Source organism: Dama dama, chromosome 18 (assembly GCF_033118175.1).
Source record: "Dama dama isolate Ldn47 chromosome 18, ASM3311817v1, whole genome shotgun sequence".
NCBI classification, from domain to species: domain Eukaryota; kingdom Metazoa; phylum Chordata; class Mammalia; order Artiodactyla; family Cervidae; genus Dama; species Dama dama.
In genome coordinates, this window is record NC_083698.1 from 106,923,052 (window position 1) to 106,942,839 (window position 19,788).

General features: G+C 63.6%; 1 protein-coding gene across 1 annotated transcript in view; it reads left to right on the forward strand.

The window, feature by feature from the left end:
- The first annotated feature begins 1,386 nt into the window (after positions 1 to 1,386).
- The window catches only part of LOC133072612 (SCO-spondin-like), a 51,031-nt gene continuing 32,629 nt past the window's right edge, over positions 1,387 to 19,788 (forward strand). Inside the window, 39 exon segments of the mRNA XM_061166035.1 lie at positions 1,387 to 1,436; positions 1,639 to 1,797; positions 2,186 to 2,268; positions 2,391 to 2,570; positions 2,803 to 3,047; positions 3,151 to 3,250; positions 3,882 to 4,040; positions 4,131 to 4,210; positions 4,500 to 4,652; positions 4,944 to 5,115; positions 5,300 to 5,540; positions 5,892 to 6,036; positions 7,016 to 7,133; positions 7,751 to 7,926; positions 8,011 to 8,238; positions 8,422 to 8,587; positions 8,768 to 9,002; positions 9,959 to 10,148; positions 10,269 to 10,363; positions 10,599 to 10,855; positions 11,207 to 11,341; positions 12,226 to 12,422; positions 12,531 to 12,658; positions 12,744 to 12,853; positions 13,179 to 13,328; positions 13,448 to 13,541; positions 13,626 to 13,795; positions 13,995 to 14,228; positions 14,385 to 14,569; positions 14,571 to 14,606; positions 15,040 to 15,289; positions 16,448 to 16,539; positions 16,629 to 16,860; positions 17,002 to 17,154; positions 17,253 to 17,393; positions 17,481 to 17,663; positions 17,981 to 18,131; positions 18,708 to 18,861; positions 19,013 to 19,067. Of these exon segments, the coding sequence (XP_061022018.1) occupies positions 1,387 to 1,436; positions 1,639 to 1,797; positions 2,186 to 2,268; positions 2,391 to 2,570; positions 2,803 to 3,047; positions 3,151 to 3,250; positions 3,882 to 4,040; positions 4,131 to 4,210; positions 4,500 to 4,652; positions 4,944 to 5,115; positions 5,300 to 5,540; positions 5,892 to 6,036; positions 7,016 to 7,133; positions 7,751 to 7,926; positions 8,011 to 8,238; positions 8,422 to 8,587; positions 8,768 to 9,002; positions 9,959 to 10,148; positions 10,269 to 10,363; positions 10,599 to 10,855; positions 11,207 to 11,341; positions 12,226 to 12,422; positions 12,531 to 12,658; positions 12,744 to 12,853; positions 13,179 to 13,328; positions 13,448 to 13,541; positions 13,626 to 13,795; positions 13,995 to 14,228; positions 14,385 to 14,569; positions 14,571 to 14,606; positions 15,040 to 15,289; positions 16,448 to 16,539; positions 16,629 to 16,860; positions 17,002 to 17,154; positions 17,253 to 17,393; positions 17,481 to 17,663; positions 17,981 to 18,131; positions 18,708 to 18,861; positions 19,013 to 19,067 (6,082 nt within the window).

Sequence of the window (19,788 nt, forward strand, 5' to 3'; positions counted from 1 at the left end):
AACCAGGATGTAACCAGGATCCCCCTGGGGACCAGTAACCAGGATGTAACCAGGATCCCCCTGGGGACCAGTAACCAGGATGTAACCAGGATTCCCCTGGGGAGTGAAGAAGAAGCTGCTGGCTTCTAACCGGATGCTCCGATTATTCCAGATTATTCCATCTGGTTGCCTGGCCCCCAGGGCTGGGAGAGCTGTCTCCAGGGACCCTCTGCCTCTTGCCGCCCCCTCTTCCTACCCCAAGCACTCTTCCTTGAGGCTGGCTGTCATTGCCCTGCCTGAGCTTCCTGGTTCTGGATTCCACGAACCCTAGGGCACCAGGGTGGACCTAGCCGGCCACACATCATCACCCTCAGTGAGAAGTCAGACCGCATAGAGGGACCCCTGGCCCCAAACAATCCAACCACCCTGGAAACCCCGTACCTTCTGCTCACCAACCCTCATTTCTGGAGTGCCTGGTTCGTGGGGTTGGGGTGGGGGTAGGAGATACAGAAAAGGGACAGGGGAGAGGCTCAGATACTCTGGACTTGAGAGCCAGAAGGCCGTGGCCTTGTGACTCAACTCTGGTGTGAGGTCATGGCTCCCCTTGAGAATCTAATAGAAGTTATGGAACTGTCATCAGAAAAGCACGCACACACACAATTTCAAAGTATTCATGGAACCCCTGTCCCACCCCCCATGATTTCCTGGAGGCCCTGAGGTTTTTACTAGTAAGGAAACTGAGGCCCAGAAAGAGTGTGGTTTATCCACGTCCACAGTAGTTGGTGGTAAGGCCTGAGAGTGTGGGCTATCAGAGGCCCAGAGTGTCTGGCTGTGGCCCCTCATTACACACACAGACACACACAGACACACATGGATCCTCCTTATTACACACACACACACACACACATACCAGGAAGGGCACTGTTTCCAGGGAGTGTGGGTTATCAGAGGCCCAGAGTGTCTGGCTGTGGCCCTTCATTACATACACACACACACACACACACACACACACACACACCAGGAAGGGCACTGTTTCCAGGGAGTGTGGGTTATCAGAGGCCCAGAGTGTCACACACACACACACACACACACACACACACACAAACCCCAGGAAGGGCACTGTTTCCAGGGAGAACTGGCATTGGAGGGGACCATGCCATGTATAGGCAGGTCCAATCTGTTTCTGGGCAGCTGGTGCTCTGGGGCACAGGGCTGAGATAAAGCCTGCCCGGCCTCCCAGGCCTTGCTCTCACTGCCTCAGGCTGCCTTGGACCCTTGAGGCCAGGCTGCAGCATCCGCCGCCATCGGGGGCGGGCCGGGGAGCCCTGGCCTGGCCTCTCTGCATCCCTGCCGCAGCACGGCCTCCGCAGAGCCTCAGAGCCCCCTGACAGGTGACCAGGGGTCGCCATGCTGCTCCCTGCCCTCCTCTTCGGGGTGGCATGGGCACTGGCTGATGGGTAAGGAGCCCACCTCGGGGCCGTCTCCTCCCAGCCCGAGACTTCTGGGGCAGCCAGACTCCCCCATCCCTCCTCGTTCCCCTCAGCCCACTTGAGTCAGCCTCCTCTTCGGTAAACTCTCCCCTAGAGTGGGGTCGTGGGACAGGGCCTCCCGGGCAGAGGGGGACAGTGGCTGCAGCTATGGGTCCCCGTCCATGGGCAGGCGGTGGTGTGAGCGGACAGAGACCGTCCTGGTGGAGGAGGAAGTCACCCCCCGTCAGGAGGACCTGGTGCCCTGTGCCAGCCTCCAGCATTACCAGCGCCGGGGCTGGCAGCTGGACCTGACCTGGAGTGGCCGTGCGGGGCTCTGTGCCATCTATAAGTGAGTGCCGAGGAGCCCGCTGGGCTGGAGAGAGCAGTGAGGTGACCTCCTGAGAGCGGGGGAGGACTGGGCGGTGACCTGGAGATGCAGGTGTTTGGCAAGCAGGTCCGGGTGAACTCACGGGGGGCCGAGTGGGGGAACGGGGTGGTGGATGAGTGGGCATGTCCGTGGGCAGCGCCGGGGAGGGTCAAGATGCCTGCTGCCTCTGCCTACCCCTCAGTCCGCCTTCCTGAGATCATTCTCGCTTTGGAAATTGACACCAAGAATGGAAAATTACACAAGAAAGCCTCTTAGAGAGCAGGTGACCAGAGGCGGTGTCCCAGGCCGTTCCCAGGGATGGGGCTGAACACTACCATCTTGTCCCCTCCCCCCTGCTCCATGGACCCAGACCCCCAGAGACCCGGCCTGCTGCCTGGAACCGGACAGTGAGGGCCTGCTGCCCAGGCTGGGGGGGCATCCACTGCACCCTAGGTAAGCACCTGGGATCAGCCCAGATCCGGGGTTTCCCGGAGGCAGCAGGCTGCCTGGGGAGGGAAGCCGGGTCCAGGTGGAACGTCTGGGTCCACCCCGTTCTCTCTTTGCGTCCACCGCAGCCCTTGCAGAGGCCATCCCCGAGGGCCGCTGCTTTGCCACCTTAATGTGCAACCTGGAGGCAGGCTCAGTGAACGCGTCTACAGCAAGCCTGGAGGAGTGCTGCGCCCGGCCTTGGGGACACAGCTGGCGAGATGGCCACTCCCAGACCTGCCACCGCTGCTCCAACCACAGACGACCCGGTGGGTCCCCGGAGCTCCAGCCTGCGCGAAAGGCACAGCCCCGGCTGGCAAACCCCTCCCCAACAGGCACCCCACTTAGAATTCTTGAGCTCTGGGTCCCTCTGTGGAACCCACTGCCCTCTTGGCTCAGACAAGCCGCCTCCCACCTTTGGTCACCATTGGTAACCGTGCACTGACTACTTCTGCCCCCGCTTCTCGCGCTCAGAGGTCACCGTTGGTGTATCTCCCCCAGGCAGCACACCCTCCCCAGCCATCCTGCAGCCCCTGGCGGGGGCCGTGGCCCAGCTCTGGAGCCAGCACCAGCGTCCCTCGGCCACCTGCGCCACCTGGTCCGGCTTCCACTATCGCACCTTCGACGGACGCCACTTCCACTTCCTGGGCCGCTGCACCTACCTGCTGGCGGGCGCGGCTGATACCACCTGGGCCGTCCACCTCCAGCCCCGGGGGCACTGTCCCCAGCCTGGGCACTGTCAGCTGGTGAGGAGGGAGATGGGTCCAGACACAGAGAGGGAGTTGGACACAGGAGGAGGAGGGCCACTGACCCCCTCTTCCTCCATGTGTCGCCCCCCGCCCTCCCCAGGCCCGGGTGATGATGGGACCAGAGGAGGTGCTGATCCGGGGTGAAAACGTCTCTGTGAACGGGCGGCTGGTACCCGAGGGGGCGTCTCAGCTGCTCCCTGGTAAGGCGGCTGTGGGCACCAGGAGATGGCCCAGGGCCCGATTCACTTCTCTGGGACAGTCTGTCCATCCACAGGGCGCGGGTCAGAGGGCAGCTGAAGCTGGGCAGCTGGGTGGGCCCCCACAGCCTCCCGACACCCCCACGGCTGTTGGGAGTCAGCATTTGGAGATGAGGGAGCCCGCTGAGATGCCAGGAGGTCGTGGTCCTCATCCCCTGCCCCTGCAACCTGTCCCCTCACAGGGTGACCTCGGGAAAGTCCCACTACTCACCCCCCAACCCCCGCCCCACACTCCCTTGCACCCAGGCCTCAGAGGCCGGGCTTTTGTGCTGCTAGATGGGTCAGGCTCCTCCCAGAGTTCTGTCTTGCCTGGAGTCTGAGGAGTGAGGTAGGTGTGTGTGTGTGTGTGTGTGTTGTAGTTTACCTGTAGTTTGCTCTCAAGAGCACATCTATAGCGTTCATGAACTTCTCAAAAGAAGTCTGTGATGGGAAACTAGTGGCTTCTGCTTTAAAGGGTACAGGGTGCAGAACTCTCTAGAATAGTGAGAAGCCCTTTTTTCCTTCCCAGGGCAGTTTGACCACCGGTGTGATGGTGGGAGGGGTAGGGCTGTGACTCCCCGCTTCTCCTGCCCAGGGCTCAGCCTGCAGTGGCAAGGGGACTGGCTGGTGCTGTCAGGGGGCCTGGGGGTCATTGTGCGGCTGGACCGCTCCAGTTCTGTCTCCATTTCTGTGGACCACGAGCTCCAGGGACAGACTCAAGGCCTCTGTGGGGTCTACAATGGTCAGCCTGAGGGTGAGTAGGGGTGAGGTTTGGTTGCTGCTGTGGGAAGGAAGGGGAGACAGGAGTCCCCAGACATAGCCACTCTGCCTCAACCTCCCCCAGATGACTTCCTAGAGCCCGGCAGGGGACTGGCTGCGTTAGCTGCTACCTTTGGGAATTCCTGGAGACTCCCAGACTCAGAGGTGAGACTGCAGTGCTGGGTTCGCTTTCTGCCTGCTCACCGACCTGGTCACCAACAAATTTTGGTTCACTAGCTAGTTATCTAACCTCCTGCCTGTGGGCTCACAGTGATTCTGGCCCCCACATCCACTTGGGCTTGCCACTCTGCTGCCCTCCACAGTCCCAGGATGTCTGGGCTGGTGGCCATGAGGGCAGGGTCTTGAACCGGCTGCCAGGGCAGTGGCCATTTTCCTGATGTCCTGGTTAATATCCTTCATCCTGGCTCCTTGGCCTGACTCCAATTGTCCTCAGCCTGGGTGTCTGGATGCGGTGGAGGCAACTCAAGGCTGTGAGGATCCCCTGAGGGGCACAGAGACGGGCTTGGAGGCTGGCCAGCTTCGGGCTGAAGCCCAGGATGTGTGCCACCAGCTGCTGGAAGGCCCATTTAGGGAATGCCACACCCAGGTATGGATGAGGGTGGAGGTGGCATCAGGCATTAGAGAGGTGGGGAGTGCTAGGGAGGTGCCAAACTGGGCCCCTGGTCCTGCCCCCAAATTGCTTTGGGGCATGGGTCAGGGCACCCCGCCCCACCCTCCTTGATTTGATCTCTGGGAGATGAGCCGGCCCCAATATGTTATCTCTAAGGTCCCTTGCAGGGTTCTCCTGTTTGATCGTAAAACAAGGGCCGTTTGAGAAGCAAGAGGAGGGAGGCCCTGATGGAGGCTGGTTGGCTGAGGGGCTGTCTTGTCTCTGCAGGTCCCCCCTGCAGAGTACCACGAGGCCTGCCTCTTCGCCTACTGTGCTGGGGCCCCAGCGGGCAGTGGGCGGGCAGAGCGGCTGGAGGCCGTGTGCGCCACCCTGGCCAGCTACGCCCAGGACTGTGCGGCGCGGCGCATCGCGGTGCGCTGGAGGAAGCCCGGCTTCTGCGGTAGTGCGGCTGCCTGCCCCTCTCTGCCCAGCCTCTGGCCTCCCCACCCCGCGGAACCGGGGAACTGACTGAGGGCCCTCGCGTGGCTCCTGTTTCTCTGGGGGGGGGGGGGGGTCCCGCCAGTGGGCTCTGGCCGGAGGCGGGGAGCTCCTTGGGTCTTACAGCCCACCCCTGTAACTCGCAGAGCGCCTGTGTCCGGGGGGCCAGCTGTACTCCGACTGCGCCTCGGCCTGCCCGCCCAGCTGCTCGGCAGTGGGCGAGGGAGGCGAGCGGAGCTGCGGGGAAGAGTGCGTGAGCGGCTGCGAGTGCCCGCCCGGCCTCTTCTGGGACGGCGCCCTGTGCGTGCCCGCTGCCCGCTGCCCCTGCTTCCGCCGACGCCGGCGCTACGAGCCTGGGGACACCGTGCGCCAGCTCTGCAACCCGTGGTGGGTGCGCGGGCCTGGCGGGCCCTTTCGCGGGGGGCTGAAGGGCTACCCGTAGGTCCCCTCTGATCCCTCTTTTATGCCATCTGCTCTGCAACCTGCCTCCGTTTTGGGGGCCTCCCTTGCAAATGACCTGCGACCTCTTAAGGCATTAATCGTCCTGCTTAAAAACCCAGCGGGTGACCTCCATCAGCGGACCTCTAGTCCTAACGGGGGGGAAGGGAGTGCCGGGGGACCAGAGTGCTGAGGGGGTAGAGGTGGGAGGGAGTCTCCAGCTCGGTCCCCCCGCACTCCCACCCCCGGCCCCCGGCGGCACGGACCCCGAGCACCGTCTCCCCGCCCTTGTGCCCACAGCGTGTGCAGGAACGGCCGCTGGCTCTGTGCGCAGGCGCCGTGCGCAGCCGAGTGCGCGGTGGGCGGGGACGGGCATTACGTCACCTTCGATGGGCGGAGCTTCGCCTTCCGTGGCCTTGCTGGTTGCCGCTTCAGCCTGGTGCAGGTGTGCCGCGCCCGCAGACCGCGGGAGCGGAAGCGGGGGGTCGTGCCAGAGCCCGGGGGGCCCTCCTAGGGTGCTGGTGGGGGTGAGGGGAGCAGTGACTGTAAGGAAACCGCTGAATAAACGAGACAGCCGTCCAGGGAGACGCTGAGACGGCCCCGGCTCCGGAGGATGGCAACCGGACACTCCCGAGCCTGCCCTCAGGGTTCTCGCCGGCGCCTCAGGTTCCCGTGGAAGTCTGACTGTCAGCGCCGCCCCGGGCCGGGGGCGCCACGCAGAACCCACCCGCACAGTCCTTTCTTATAGACGGGACAGCTGGGCTTGTCACACACGCTCCTTTCTGCAAAACGACCCCGGGGGGCGAAGGGGAGGGCAAATAAAGAAGAGTCCGCCTTCGTCCCCAGCCCTCCTCCCCGGGTAAAGTGAGGTGACTCCCCAGGTTCCGGCCCGGCACCTTCTTACACACGTAGACACAAACAGGGGCTCCTGCGATGCTCTCATACGTGTGTACATAGATTTACCGTGTGTGTGCACCCTTGTGGGCACTCAGAGACGTGAGCATACGTCCCCACAGGTGGAGGAGGCATGTTGCCTGAACCTGCGCGCATGCACGCATACACACACACTTCTACATGTGACGTGCGCACACAGTCATACATACTTCCACATGTGCACGTGCATACACAGACATTTCCACACGTGCACGTGCATACACACAGTCACACATACACTTCAACATGTACACACACAGAGACACACACTTCCACATGTGTACATGTGTACACACACACAGTCACACATGCCAGCTGTTGGTGAGGGTTAAGCCCCTCACCTCACAGAGTGCGGATGGTTGGCAGGCGGTCAGCACAGTTCTGGGTGGGAGCTGTCCGGAGTGTGGGCTGTGGGCGTCCAGTAAAACAGGAGAAGGCCCAGGAGGGACCCTCCCGCCCCAGCCCCACCACATTCCTCACCATCTACCCAGGACTTGGCCAAGCGGCAGCTGCTGATTGTACTGGAGCACGGGGACTGTGACACTGGGAGCTGCCTCCACGCCATCTCTGTCTCCCTGGGGGACACCCTCGTCCAGCTCAGGGACTCAGGTAGCCCCAGCTCTCAGGGTCCCTGCCTTCCAGGACTTCCGCTCCCAGCAGCCCTCCGGAGTGGCCTCCTGCCATCTCCCCTCTCCCTGTGGACTTTGGCTCTCTCCAGCACCTTCTGTCCACACTGCCCTGTGATTGCTGAACCCAAATTCTCCGGCTAGACTCCCACAACCGGGATTACTGCCTCAGCTTCCCCCTCACTCTGCCTTCTCTGGAAGATGCACAAAGGCCTGTGGTGATTTTCCCAGGCATCTTCTGCCCATCCCATCCTCAGGGGAAAATACAATTCAAAGGGTTCTGAAGGAGCTGAAAGGCCTCACGGTATACCTAGGCCAGGCAGGCCCTTCCCAGCTCCTCCTGCACACTGACTCCAAGGGCAAAGGCCAAGTGGGTGCTAAGGGTCCCATGGGGGTTGCTCAGGTGGGATGGGTGACCTCCCAGGGGTCACCCCGGTTCCCCTTGCTCAGGGTGAGTGGCCTGCCGAGACGAAGCTCCCCACCTCCTACCCTGGGTCCTTCCCTTTCTTAACAGCCCCGTCCCGAAATGTGCCTTCCTTCCACCTCATTGGCCTAGCCCAGCCCTTTGGGGGTGGCCCCCTCACAGACCCCCTATTCCAGGAGCTGTGCTTGTTGACGGGCAGGATGTGGCCTTGCCCTGGAGTGCAGCTGGGGGCCTAAGTGTCTCCCGGGCCTCCTCCTCTTTCCTGCTGCTGCGCTGGCCTGGTGCCCACATCCTCTGGGGAGTGTCCGACGCTGCAGCCTACATCACCCTGGACCCCCGCCACACCCACCAGGTGTGCCCAGGGGGCGGGTGAGTGGCTGGGCCCGGCCGCTGTGGGCCTGGAATTGACTGTCCCGTGCCCACTTCTGCGACCCAGGTGCAGGGTCTGTGTGGCACCTTCACCCGGAATCAGCAGGATGACTTCCTGACCCCTGCTGGTGATGTGGAGACCAGTATCACTGCCTTTGCTAGCAAGTTCCAGGTGGCAGGCGGGGGAACATGCTCCTTGGAGGCCAGCACCCCGCTTTCCCCCTGCAGCACCCACACTGAGCGCCAGGTTTTTGCGGAGGTAGCCTGTGCCATCCTGCATGGCCCAGCCTTCCAGGTAGCCAGCTTGGGGACACTCCTCCTGTTTGCCCCTGTAAGATGGGATCAATACCTGCCCTGCCATCCTCCTGGACTCCTGGGAAGGCCCCACTCTGAGCCATGCCAGGGCTGCTGAGCACCGGGAGGTGGCAGTGGGGAATCAATGGGGAGGAGCTAACTCATTTCCTCGTCTCCCTCCAAGGAGTGCCACGGGCTGGTGGACAGGGAGCCGTTCCACCTGCGCTGCTTGGCAGCTGTGTGTGGCTGCGCCCCTGGCCGGGACTGCCTGTGCCCGGTGCTTGCGGCCTATGCTCGGCGCTGTGCCCAGGAGGGTGCCCTGCCTTCCTGGAGAAACCGGACCTTCTGTGGTGAGTCTGCTCAGCCAGCCAGCTGCACCCTTACACTCCTTCCAGCACAGGGGATCCAGGGGCTTTGCAGCAGGGGAGGGTCCCAGAAGGATCTCTGACCTCCGCAGATTGCTGGCTTTGTTTTCTTTCGGAGGCAAGGGGGCAGAGCAGCCTCTGACCTGCGTGTGTCTCTGTGCCCAGCTGTCTTGTGTCCTGGTGGCCAGGAGTACCAGGAGTGTGCCCCAGTATGCGGTCGCAACTGCGGGGAGCCTGAAGACTGTGGGGAGCTGGACAGCTGTGTGGCCGGCTGTAATTGCCCCCTGGGGCTGCTGTGGGACCCCGAGGGCCAGTGTGTGCCCCCCAACTTGTGCTCCTGCCAGCTTGGGGCCCATCGCTATGCCCCTGGCAGTGCCGCTATGAAGGACTGCAACCACTGGTGAGAGCGGAGACCTGTTGGGGGAGGCAAAGAGCTGGGGGTGAAAAGGTGGAGCTTAGAGAAACGGGCTGAGGGATGTGGGGAGGATGGCATGCCCATTAGAGCACTGATGACATCCCCTCAGTTGTGGAGCACTTTAGGGCTTATAAAGCCCTCTTATGTACATTGCCTGTTTAACCTTACTTCCTGCATCCGTGCTAAGTTGTTTCAGTTGTGTTCAACTCTTTGGGACTCTATGGACTGTAGCCCTCGAGGCCCCTCTGTCCATGGGATTCTCCAGGCAAGAGTGCTGGAATGGGTTGCCATGCCCTCCTCCAGAGGATCTTCCCCACCCAGGGATCGAACCTGTGGTCTCCTGCACTGTGGGCAGTTTCTTGCCCGCTGAGCCACCAGGGAAGCCCAATACCCTAATAAAGTAGGAAGCAGAAGAATTGTTCCCATTTTGCAGATGAGGAAACTGAAGTGCAGATAGGCTAAACAGCTTGCAGAGTCACAGAGCTTGTTAATGATGAAGGATAGAACCCAGGTGTCTGAATTCCAGTTGAGGGTGGTCCAGAGGCTCTTCTAAGGGTTAGGACATAAAGAGAAGTTGCAGATCTATAGAGACTGTGCCAGAGTCCAGAGTTTGGTGGGTAAGACTTCAGTGAAACCCTTCTCCCACCTGTACTGGGAGTAGGGTTGTTCAGTATCTCGGCCTCTCCCCAGAGCCCAGAGAATGGCTCCTATTGGTGTTGGGGCAGGGTGGCAGTGTGTAATCCCAGGTGCGGCCAGGTGCTTGTCACACTTCTTGTGCTTGTGGCAACTGGGGTTGTGGGTGAGACACTCAGGTCTCCAGCATCAGAGCTGGACCTTCCCACAAGGTTAGGGGCTCTGGACCCCTGGGATCCTGAGGCTGTCCCAGGGCAGGTCAGGGGCCTGGAAGTGAGGTCATTTCCCTGCCTCCCAACCTCCGGCAGTGTCTGCCAGGAGAGGGGCCTCTGGAACTGCACTGCTCACCACTGCGCTCCGCCCCGGGCCTTCTGCCCCCGTGGGCTCGTCTACGTCCCTGGAGCCTGCCTCCTCACCTGTGACAGTCCTGACGCTGACCACCCCTGCACCCCAGGCAGCCCGGGGGGCTGTGTCTGCCCCCCAGGCACCGTGCTGCTGGTACGTCTGGGAGGGGCTCCGCTAGCCAGCCCCCTGCCCTGGCCCCTGGCTGGGTGTAACCGGCGGGGAGGGGGCACCAGGCAGTCCTCCACGGAACCCTTTGTCCCCGGCCTCTGCTAGGAGGAGCGCTGCGTGCCTCCCGAGCTCTGTCCCTGCCGTCACGGCGGCCAGTGGTACCTGCCCAACGCTACAATCCAGGAGGACTGCAACCTGTGGTGTGTAGGCCCTGCCCTGTGACCTGTGACCCTGCGACCTAGTGACCCCTGTCTGGGGGTCGGGATGATGGGTGGGGTGGGATACTCAGACAGGCCTGGACGGTGGAAGCTCCCAGCATCTCTCTGACCTGAAGGTCTGTCTGGCATTGCCTGGAATCTGGACCCCTGCCTCCCCGGCCCCTGGCCCCCCTGGGCCCCGGTCTTCCTGACGGTTCCCCTCCCCCGTTGCCCACAGCGTGTGCCAGGGTCGGCGGTGGCACTGCATGGGCCAGCGGTGTGCCGGGCGGTGCCGGGCCTCAGGCGCCCCTCACTATGTGACGTTCGACGGGCTGGCCCTCACCTTCCCCGGGGCCTGCGAGTACCTGCTGGTGCGGGAGGCCAGCGGCCAGTTCACTGTCTCCGCCCAAAACCTGCCGTGCGGGGCCAGCGGCCTCACCTGCACCAAGGCGCTGACCGTGCGGCTGCAGGGCACCGTTGTGCACATGCTCAGAGGTGGCTGTGACATTGAAGGGGGACGTGGCCAAGGAGGGGGCCCCCTCCCCCCGGGTGGCATCCCAGCTCTGTGGGGGCAGCTGAGGCCTGGGGTTTCCCACGGCTCCCCACTGCTAGCCATCAGTCCGCGGGGGTGGGGGTGGGGGCTGGTGACTCTTCTCTTGGTTGGGAACCCTGATTCTGGAAGGCTCCAGGAAACGAAAGCCCAGAGAGGTCTAACGACTTGCTCCAGGTCACACAGCTGGAGGAAGAAAGGAAAGGCTGGAGGGGAGGGAGGCTGGGAGGGCCTCTTGGGGCTCTTGGGGCCCCTGGACCCCGAGGCCGGGCCTGAATGCCTCTGCTCCCCCACAGGCAGGGCAGTGACGGTGAATGGGGTGAGTGTGACGCCCCCCAAGGTCTACTCGGGCCCCGGGCTGAGCCTGCGCCCCGCCGGCCTCTTCCTGCTCCTCAGTACCCGCGTGGGTCTCACCCTGCTCTGGGATGGAGGTCAGCACCCCGCCCGCCACTCAGCTGACCCCCGCCCTGCAGCTCCCACCCCCCCCCTACAAAGTCTTCCTCCTCCACACATCTGATCAGAGTCTCCAAATTACGTTTTCGTCATTACATCTTTCTGCCTTATGAAAGCAATACCTCCTCGCCAAAAGAAACGGTTAAAAAAATAGCAAATTTTAGAGAGAAGAAATAAAAAGAAATCTAACAGCCCACCACCCAAACCCAAGCAGTGGGTGATTTAGAAATAACTGGTTACTGAGAAATCAAAGGAAATCCAAACGCCGCCCCCCCTCCCCGGTTTGGGCAAAGTCATCTGCACTGAGGCCTCTGGGGCTGGAGAGTGTCACAGTGTGTCCTGGACTCTGGAATCCTGCCCTCTGGAGATTTTCTGTACCTGGCCTCCAACCTGAGTTTAGTTAAGAAAGTTGGCTTTCACTTCCTGCCCTGAGCCCCGCCCCCGTAGGTAGGTCTCTCGTCTGTCACCGCCAAGCACCACCCCAAACACGAGGGAGCCGGGGCCCCCACTGGGGGAGTTGATACCTTTGTCAAATGGTCAAACCAGCCCACATGATACAGGCGCCTAGGTCATCTCCCCACTCCTTGTAGCTCAGTTAGTAAAGAATCTGCCTGCAATGCAGGAGATCCAGGTTCGATCCCTGAGTTAGGAAGATCCCCTGGAGAAGGAAATGGGAACCCACTCCAGTATTCTTGCCTGGAGCATCCCATGGACAGAGGAGCCTGGTGGGCCACAGTCCACGAGGATTGCAAGAGCTGGACATGACTTAGCGACTAAACCACCAGGTCTTGTCCCCACTCCTGGCCCTAAAGAAGGCCCCCAGATCTGTCTCCAGAGCCCCCCTGCCACACTTTCTGTCCAGGCACCCGGGTCCTGGTGCAGCTGTCGCCCCAGCTCCGCGGCCAGGTGGCTGGCCTGTGTGGAGACTTTGATGGAGATGCCAGTAACGACCTTCGGAGCCGCCAGGGGGTCCTGGAGCCCACCGCTGAACTGGCCGCCCACTCCTGGCGCCTCAGGCCTCTCTGCCCGGAGCCGGGGGACCTGCCGCACCCCTGTGCTGTGAGGATGGGCAGGAGAGGGGGTGAAGGGAGGAGGGGGCAGCTGCTGGAACCCGGGGTTCCTCCAGCTGAGGAGGGGTCTGGCTGGTCCACCGGGGTGTCCCCACAGGTGAACGCCCACCGGGCCGGTTGGGCCCGCACCCACTGTGGGCTGGTGCTGCAACCACTCTTTGCCCGGTGCCACGCGGAGGTGCCCCCGCAGCAATACTACGAGCGGTGTGTGTATGACGCTTGCGGGTGAGAGGGGCAGGCCTGGGAACCCGGGGCGGGCGTGGGTGTGTCGGTCGGGGGATGGCGGGGGGCTGACCACTCCCTCCCACAGCTGCGATTCGGGGGGCGACTGTGAGTGTCTCTGCTCTGCCATCGCCACCTATGCAGACGAATGTGCCCGGCACGGGATCCACGTGCGCTGGCGCAGCCAGGAGCTCTGCCGTGAGTATGCCCGACCCTCAGTCCGTGATACCCCATCTCGCCACCTGCTCAGCTCCTCTGGGGATACTTCTGGCCTGAGAGCCATTCATTCATTCATTCATTCCTGGGGTGCTTACTATGAGCCAGACGCTGTCCTAGATGAACCAAACATGCTGAGATCGCTGCTGTGTTGCAAATAGCCTTGGCAGGCACCCAGCAAGACATCCAGGCCATCCATACACCCCGGTGCCGTCCACAGGCCTCGCTTTGGGCTGGCTCGCCCGCTGCTGTTGCTTCCTGGGGCCCTCGCCCCCTGGTGACCCAGGCCTCTCTCCTTCCCACCCAGCTCTGCAGTGTGAGGGGGGCCAGGTGTATGAGGCCTGTGGCCCCACGTGCCCCACCACGTGCCACGACCACAGTCCCGAGCCTGGGTGGCCCTGCCGGGCCATCGCCTGTGTGGAGGGCTGCTTCTGCCCCGAGGGGACTCTGCTGCACGGTGTGTAGGGTCAGAGTGGGCAGAGGGGAGGGGGCTCTGGGTAGGGGGGTGCAGAGGGGCCACAAGGCCATGGGGACGGGGTGCCCCTTTGGCCGGAGCCCTGCCGTCTGTGCCCTCAGGAGGTGTCTGCCTGGAGCTGGCTGCCTGCCCCTGCGAGTGGGGGGGCAGCTTCTTCCCTCCGGGCACGGTACTGCAGAAGGACTGTGGCAACTGGTGAGCGGGGGCGGGGGGGTGCCCCCACGCCCTGGGCTGGCCAAGCCCGGCACCGCTGCTGATCCCTGGACACCATGTCCTCAGCACATGCCGGGAAAGTCAGTGGCTTTGTGGGGACGACGGCGGCCGCTGTGCAGAGCCCGGGACTGGCTGTGCGGAGGGAGAGATCCCCTGCCGGGAGAGCGGGCACTGTGTGCCCCACGGGTGGCTCTGTGACAACCAGGATGACTGTGGCGATGGCTCAGACGAGGAGGGTGAGTGTCCTGGGTGGTGTGCGGCAGTGGCAAGTGGCGGGTCAGGCCTCCGATGGAAGCACGTGTCCTAGGGCCACTTCCTAAACTGCGGGTCCAGTTGCCAGCTGCTTGTGGGCAGGGGTGTCCCGGTTTCTGGGGTTGGGGGCTTCTCTGGGAGCCTCTGTGGGTGTCCTGAGCCTGCCTGCCTTCTTCGCCCCAGGCTGTGCCACCCCGGGCTGTGGGGAGGGGCAGGTGTCTTGCAGTTCCGGCCGCTGCCTGCCCCTGGCCCTGCTCTGCGATGGGCAGGATGACTGTGGAGACGGGACGGATGAACAGGGCTGCCCGTGCCCCCAGGACTCGCTGGCCTGTGCCGACGGGCGCTGCCTGCCTCCGGCCCGGCTCTGCGATGGGTACCCTGACTGTCCGGACGCTGCTGATGAGGAGTCCTGCCTGGGTTAGTGGTCCCTACCCCGTCTCGTGAGCCCCCACCTGCCTCCCTCCCCTCCTTCGCCAGTGCAGGTTCCTGCTGAGAAGTGGGCACCTGCTGGCATGTGAGAGAGGGCACCCCGAGGAGCAGTACCCTGGGACCAGCCCCTTTCTCTGGCTACAGGGCAAGTGGACTGCGCCCCTGGGGAGGTGTCCTGCGTCGATGGTACCTGCCTGGGGGCCATCCGGCTGTGTGACGGAGTCTGGGACTGTCTGGATGGAGCCGACGAGGGGCCTGGGCACTGCCCCCTCCCCTCTCTGCCCACTCCCCCCGCTGGTACCTTGCCTGGCCCCTCTGCTGTCTCCTGGGAGACTGCACCTACCCCTCTGGCCAGCGTCGGCCCTGGTGAGCTCCTGGAGGAAAGGGGCTTAGAAAGCTGGCATCTGGAGGCCTGGGAAGGAGGGAACAGGGTCTCAGGGGGAGACCTAGGGGCATATGGTGGGGGGGGGGGTGACGAGGGAAGGAGCAGGGCACAGTCCGGCTTCCTGGAGACAGCGGAATGAAGGACGCGAAGGGAGAGAGGACTGGAAAGAGTCCAAACCTTCTTCCCAGGAGTTCAGAGCCGCCTCTAAACTGAGTGGCGACTGTTGGGAATTCTTGGATGAAGAGAGCTTTAGGAAAACCAATCGATCATCAAAATGCAGGAGGGACTGGACTTGGGGAGGGGCCGAAGGTGGGGGGAGGGCCGGGCGCAGGGAGGGGCCCAGAGGGGACGACGGCGGTGGAAGGGCCCGGCCGGCCTGCGGGGAGCTGGTCCGCCCCGCCGGGGTCTAGCGAGGACGTCCCCGCAGCGCTGCCCTGCGGCCCCTTGGACTTCGCGTGCGGCAGCGGCGAATGCGCGCCCCGGGGCTGGCGCTGCGACGGCGAGGGGGACTGCGCCGACGGCAGCGACGAGAGCGGCTGCGACCGGCCTTGCGCGCCGCACCACGCGCCCTGCGCGCGCGGCCCGCACTGCGTGGCCCTGGGGCAGCTGTGCGACGGCGTCCCGCAGTGCCCCGACGGCTCGGACGAGGACCCGGGCGCCTGCGGTGAGAGCCCGGCCGCGCTGGCGGGCGGGACGCCTTCTCTTCCCACCCCAACCCGGGCGCCCCCACTAGAGAGAGTGTCTTAGGTCTAAGGCATTCGAGCCTAGAGCGAGTGTTGTGCCCTTTGAATCTCTTCTGGGAAACTCTGAAAACTTCTGCCCGCCCACCCAGCCCCAGGAGGGCCCGGAGGAGTAGGGTAGAAAGGGCTTTCTGTCTTTGATAAAAGGGCAGGCCTGAGTGGCTTTGTCGCAGGGCAGGGACCTGTTTGGGGGGGTCCTCAACCTCTCCCCACCAAAACTGGGGGTTCCTTTTGTGTCCCTGCAAGTCAGACCTTCACTGTCCTGACCACCTGTGGGGGGTGCTGTCCATAGACCCCGTTTCCTCCCCTCCCCATGGCCTGCCTTCCTGCACCCTCCCAAAGGTGTCTCTGACCCAGGCTAGGTCCCCTGTGATTTTTGTCTCATAGTTGGTCCCCTCCAGGGTTCCCTGGTGGCTCAGCGGTAAAAGAATCCGCCTGCAAGGCAGGAGATTTGGGTTCGATTCCTGGGTTGGGAAGACCCCCTGGAGAAGGAAATGGCAACTGACTCTAGTGTTCTTGCCTGGAGAAGCCCATGGACAGAGGAGCCTGGTGGGCTCTAGTTCATGTGGTCACAAAGAGTCAGACATGACTGAGCGATTCACGTTTTGGGCTTTCCAGGTGGCGCTAGTGCTAAAGAACCCGTTTGCCAGTCCAGGAGACACAGGAGACTAGGGTTCGATCCCTGGGTCAGGAAGATCCTCTGGAGAGGGGCATGGCAACCCACTCCAGTATTCTTGCCTGGAGAACCCCATGGCCAGAGGAGCCTGGTGGGCTACAGTTCATGGGGTCCCGAAGAGTCGGAAGACTGAAGTGACTTAGCATGCATACAACCCCTCCGTGCCTTTGGAGCCCCACCCCTTGCAGGCTCCACCCAGCTGTCCCCTTGCAGGAGTCTCTTCTCCTGTGATTTGACTCCCCAATTGTGCCTGAAGCCCCAGCAGCTCTGGGATGGGCTCCCCACCTGTCCTCACCCCGGGGAGGACAAGGTGGGCACGCTGTTCCCCTGGTGGAGGCCAAGGCTGACAGGGGCTGGGGATGCGGCTCTCACTTCCACCTAACTGTTTTCTCTCCTCTTTTCTCAGAGGGGCTGCGGGCCCCAGGAGGCCCCAACCAGACAGGGCTTCCCTGCCCAGAATACTCCTGTCCGGATGGCCTCTGCATCGGTTTCCAGCAGGTGAGGCTGGGGAGCGGGTGGTGCGGGAGGCCAGCGCCCTTGGTGCCCTCAAAGCACGAGTCGCCTCGACCCCACTGTTCTGACCCCAGGTGTGCGATGGGCAGCCCGACTGTGAGCTGGCGGGGATGCCAGGGCCCTCCCCGGAAGAGCGGGGCTGTGGGGCCTGGGGGCCCTGGAGCCCCTGGGGGCCCTGCACCCAGACGTGCGGGCCGGGGGCTCAGGGCCGGAGTCGCCGCTGCTTGCCTCCGAGCCTCCCGGTGCTGCGGCACTGCCCCGGCCCGGAGCGGCAGACTCGGGCCTGCTTCGCGGCTGCCTGCCCAGGTGAGGGGGGCGCCTGGGCACCGGGAGGCCAGCACGGTGGGTAGGACCTGCGAAAGCAGGGGGGAGGAGGAGGGCGCTGGGCCCCCCCGCCCAGCCTCACGGCTGCCCCTCACCCTGCTGGCCGGCCCTTGCCCCCCACAGAGGACGGTGCATGGACCTCCTGGTCACCCTGGTCCCCATGCTCTGAGCCGTGTGGGGGCATCACAGCTCGCCACCGGGAGTGCCACCCGCCCCAGAACGGGGGCCGGGCCTGTGCCATGCTGCCCGGGGGCCCTCCCAGCACCCGGGAGACCCGTGAGTGGATGGAAGCGGGCGCGGCGGAGGAAGGGCGGAGGGGCAGCAGTGGGGAGCTTGTCCCTGATGGGGATCCACCTGCGATGACCTCCTCCCAGGGCCCTGCCCTCAGGACGGCTGCCCCAACATCACCTGCTCCGGGGAACTGGTGTTCCATGCCTGTGCCCCTTGCCCTTTGACCTGTGATGACATCTCTGGTCAGGCCGTGTGCCCCCCTGACCGGCCCTGCGGTGGCCCAGGTAAGGGGGCTCTGGCCCTGGGGTGTGGGGGGCCTGTCTGCCTGGCCGAGCTCTCTGCAGGGAGGCCTCACGCCGGGCCTCTCTCAGGCTGCTGGTGCCCTGCGGGGCAGGTGCTGGGTGCCCGGGGACGGTGCGTGTGGCCGCGGCAGTGCCCGTGCCTGGTGGACGGCGGCCGCTACTGGCCCGGGCAGCGCGTCAAGACTGACTGCCAGCTCTGCGTCTGCCAGGACGGGCAGCCCCGGCGCTGCCGGCCCAGCCCAGACTGCGCGGGTGAGCCCCACCCCAGCCCTTCTCAAGGGGCCTCTGGTCTGCCCCAGACCACCCAGCCCAGACTGCGCGGGTGAGCCCCACCCCGGCCCCTCCTGAGGGGCCTCTGGTCTCCCCCAGACCACCCAACCCAGACTGCGTGGGTGAGCCCCACCCCAGCCCTTCTCAAGGGGCCTCTGGTCTCCCCCAGACCACCCAACCCAGACTGTGTGGGTGAGCCGCACCCCGGCCCCTCCCGAGGGGCTCTGGTCTCCCCGAGGGGCTCTGGTCTCCCCCAGACCGCCCCGCCTCCCCCAGCCCTGACTCGTGGCCCCCCTCAGTGAACTGCGGCTGGTCAGCGTGGTCCCCCTGGGCTGAGTGCCTGGGCCCCTGTGGGAGCTGGAGCGTCCAGTGGTCCTTCCGGAGCCCCAACAACCCCCGCCCGGCCGGTCGAGGGCACCAATGCCGGGGCCTCCACCGCAAGGCCCGCAGGTACTGAGCCCCAGGAACCGCACCTCCAGCTCCCAGCTGGGAAGCCGCCCGTGTGCACCCTTCCGCACTCAAGGTTCTTCCATGGGCCAGACCCCAGATGAGGACCACCCCCCATTCTGTGCCCGATTAGTCTAAACACCGGGACTCCCAGCACATCTCTGGGGACCCCTGGCCTTCTGCATCAGTTTTATGCCCAGGAGATCCAAAAGGGGGATGTAGGGAGCCCACAGGTCCGGGGGTGGGTACGGACCCTCTGGTCCGCACCCTGTGCCTCTGGAGGTACCCCGGGTGAGGCTTGTGGGGGGAGTTGCCATATCTGCCTGCCCAGCCCCCTCTGAGACTGGCTCTACTGGCCAAGGGCCTTGGCACAAATTACTTCCACTGCCCTCTCTTGGGTCAGCTGCAGTCGCTCTGGTTCAGGGGTGGGGTCAGGGTGACAGGATGACCAAGTGTCCCCTAAGGCCCAGGACTTTCCAGGACTTGTTATCACTGAAAGTCCCGAGTCCTGGGAAATGCCTCCCCCAGGCAGGCCAGGGTGGGCTGGTCACCAGGTGAGGGGCGGCCCCCACTTCCCAGGTGCCAGACGGAGCCCTGTGAAGGCTGCGAGCAGGACGGCCAGGTCCACCGCGTGGGGGAGCGCTGGCGAGGGGGTCCCTGCAGGGTCTGCCAGTGTCTGCACGACGGCTCGGCACACTGCTCTCCCTATTGCCCGCTGGGAAGCTGCCCCCAGGTGAGGCGGGCCAGTGGGGGCACCTGGGGGCGGGGGGCGCCTGGCAGTAAGGGTGGGGCGGGGCACAGTGTGTAGAGGCCAGAATTGTGGGCGGCAGCTGATGGAGCGGGCAGGTGGCCAGTTTCGTCCAGCCTGACTCTTGCATCCGCAGGACTGGGTTCTGGTGGAGGCAGTGGGGGAGTCATGTTGCCGCTGCGTGCCACCTGGTGAGTGGGTCTGGGGGCAGCAGAGGAGCTCCAGGGGGAGGAGGATGGCGGGAAGCCAGAGGTGGCTGTACCGAGTCCCGGGGGGGGCGGGGGCGGCACTGGCTACCCCGGCCTCAGGGTGAGGGGAGCCTGGGTCATGGACGCTGGGCAAGGAAGGGGCCCTCTGGGTGGGTGTGGGGGCCTCTAAGGCCGGGCCTCAGTCTCTGCCCGCCTCTTCTGACCTCCCCCACGAGGTCATCCTTGAGGGTACTTTCCTTTCTCTGTTTCTGATGGGCTGGATCTGGTTCCTTTCCTGTTCCCTCTAAGAGCAACCATGACCCAGTTGGACTTTTCAAAACCATGTTTACTTGGAAACTGAATTGTAAATAAAACAGAATGCAAAGGCTCAAAAATGGATGCACTTTGGGGCCCAGATTTCATATCTTAAAAGTGCACCCATAGGCTGCTGAGGTTAGGAGAGCGCCCGCCTGCACAGTGGTACAGGTGGCTGACTGCACAAGTTACATGGTGAGTGGTGACCAGACTGTAAGACTGAAAGACCGCTTCCATCCAGAGATGCCCTTTTCTGGTGCCCACAAAGGTCCCCTATTAGTGACAGCAGCCCTGATCAGGAACTGAACTGCAGCCGCTCTGTCCTGGCCCCTGAAGTGGCTTTTTGGGCAGGTGGTTTTAGTCTGCGTTCTCTAAATATATTCAGTGGAAGCGAAAACCCCTTACTCAC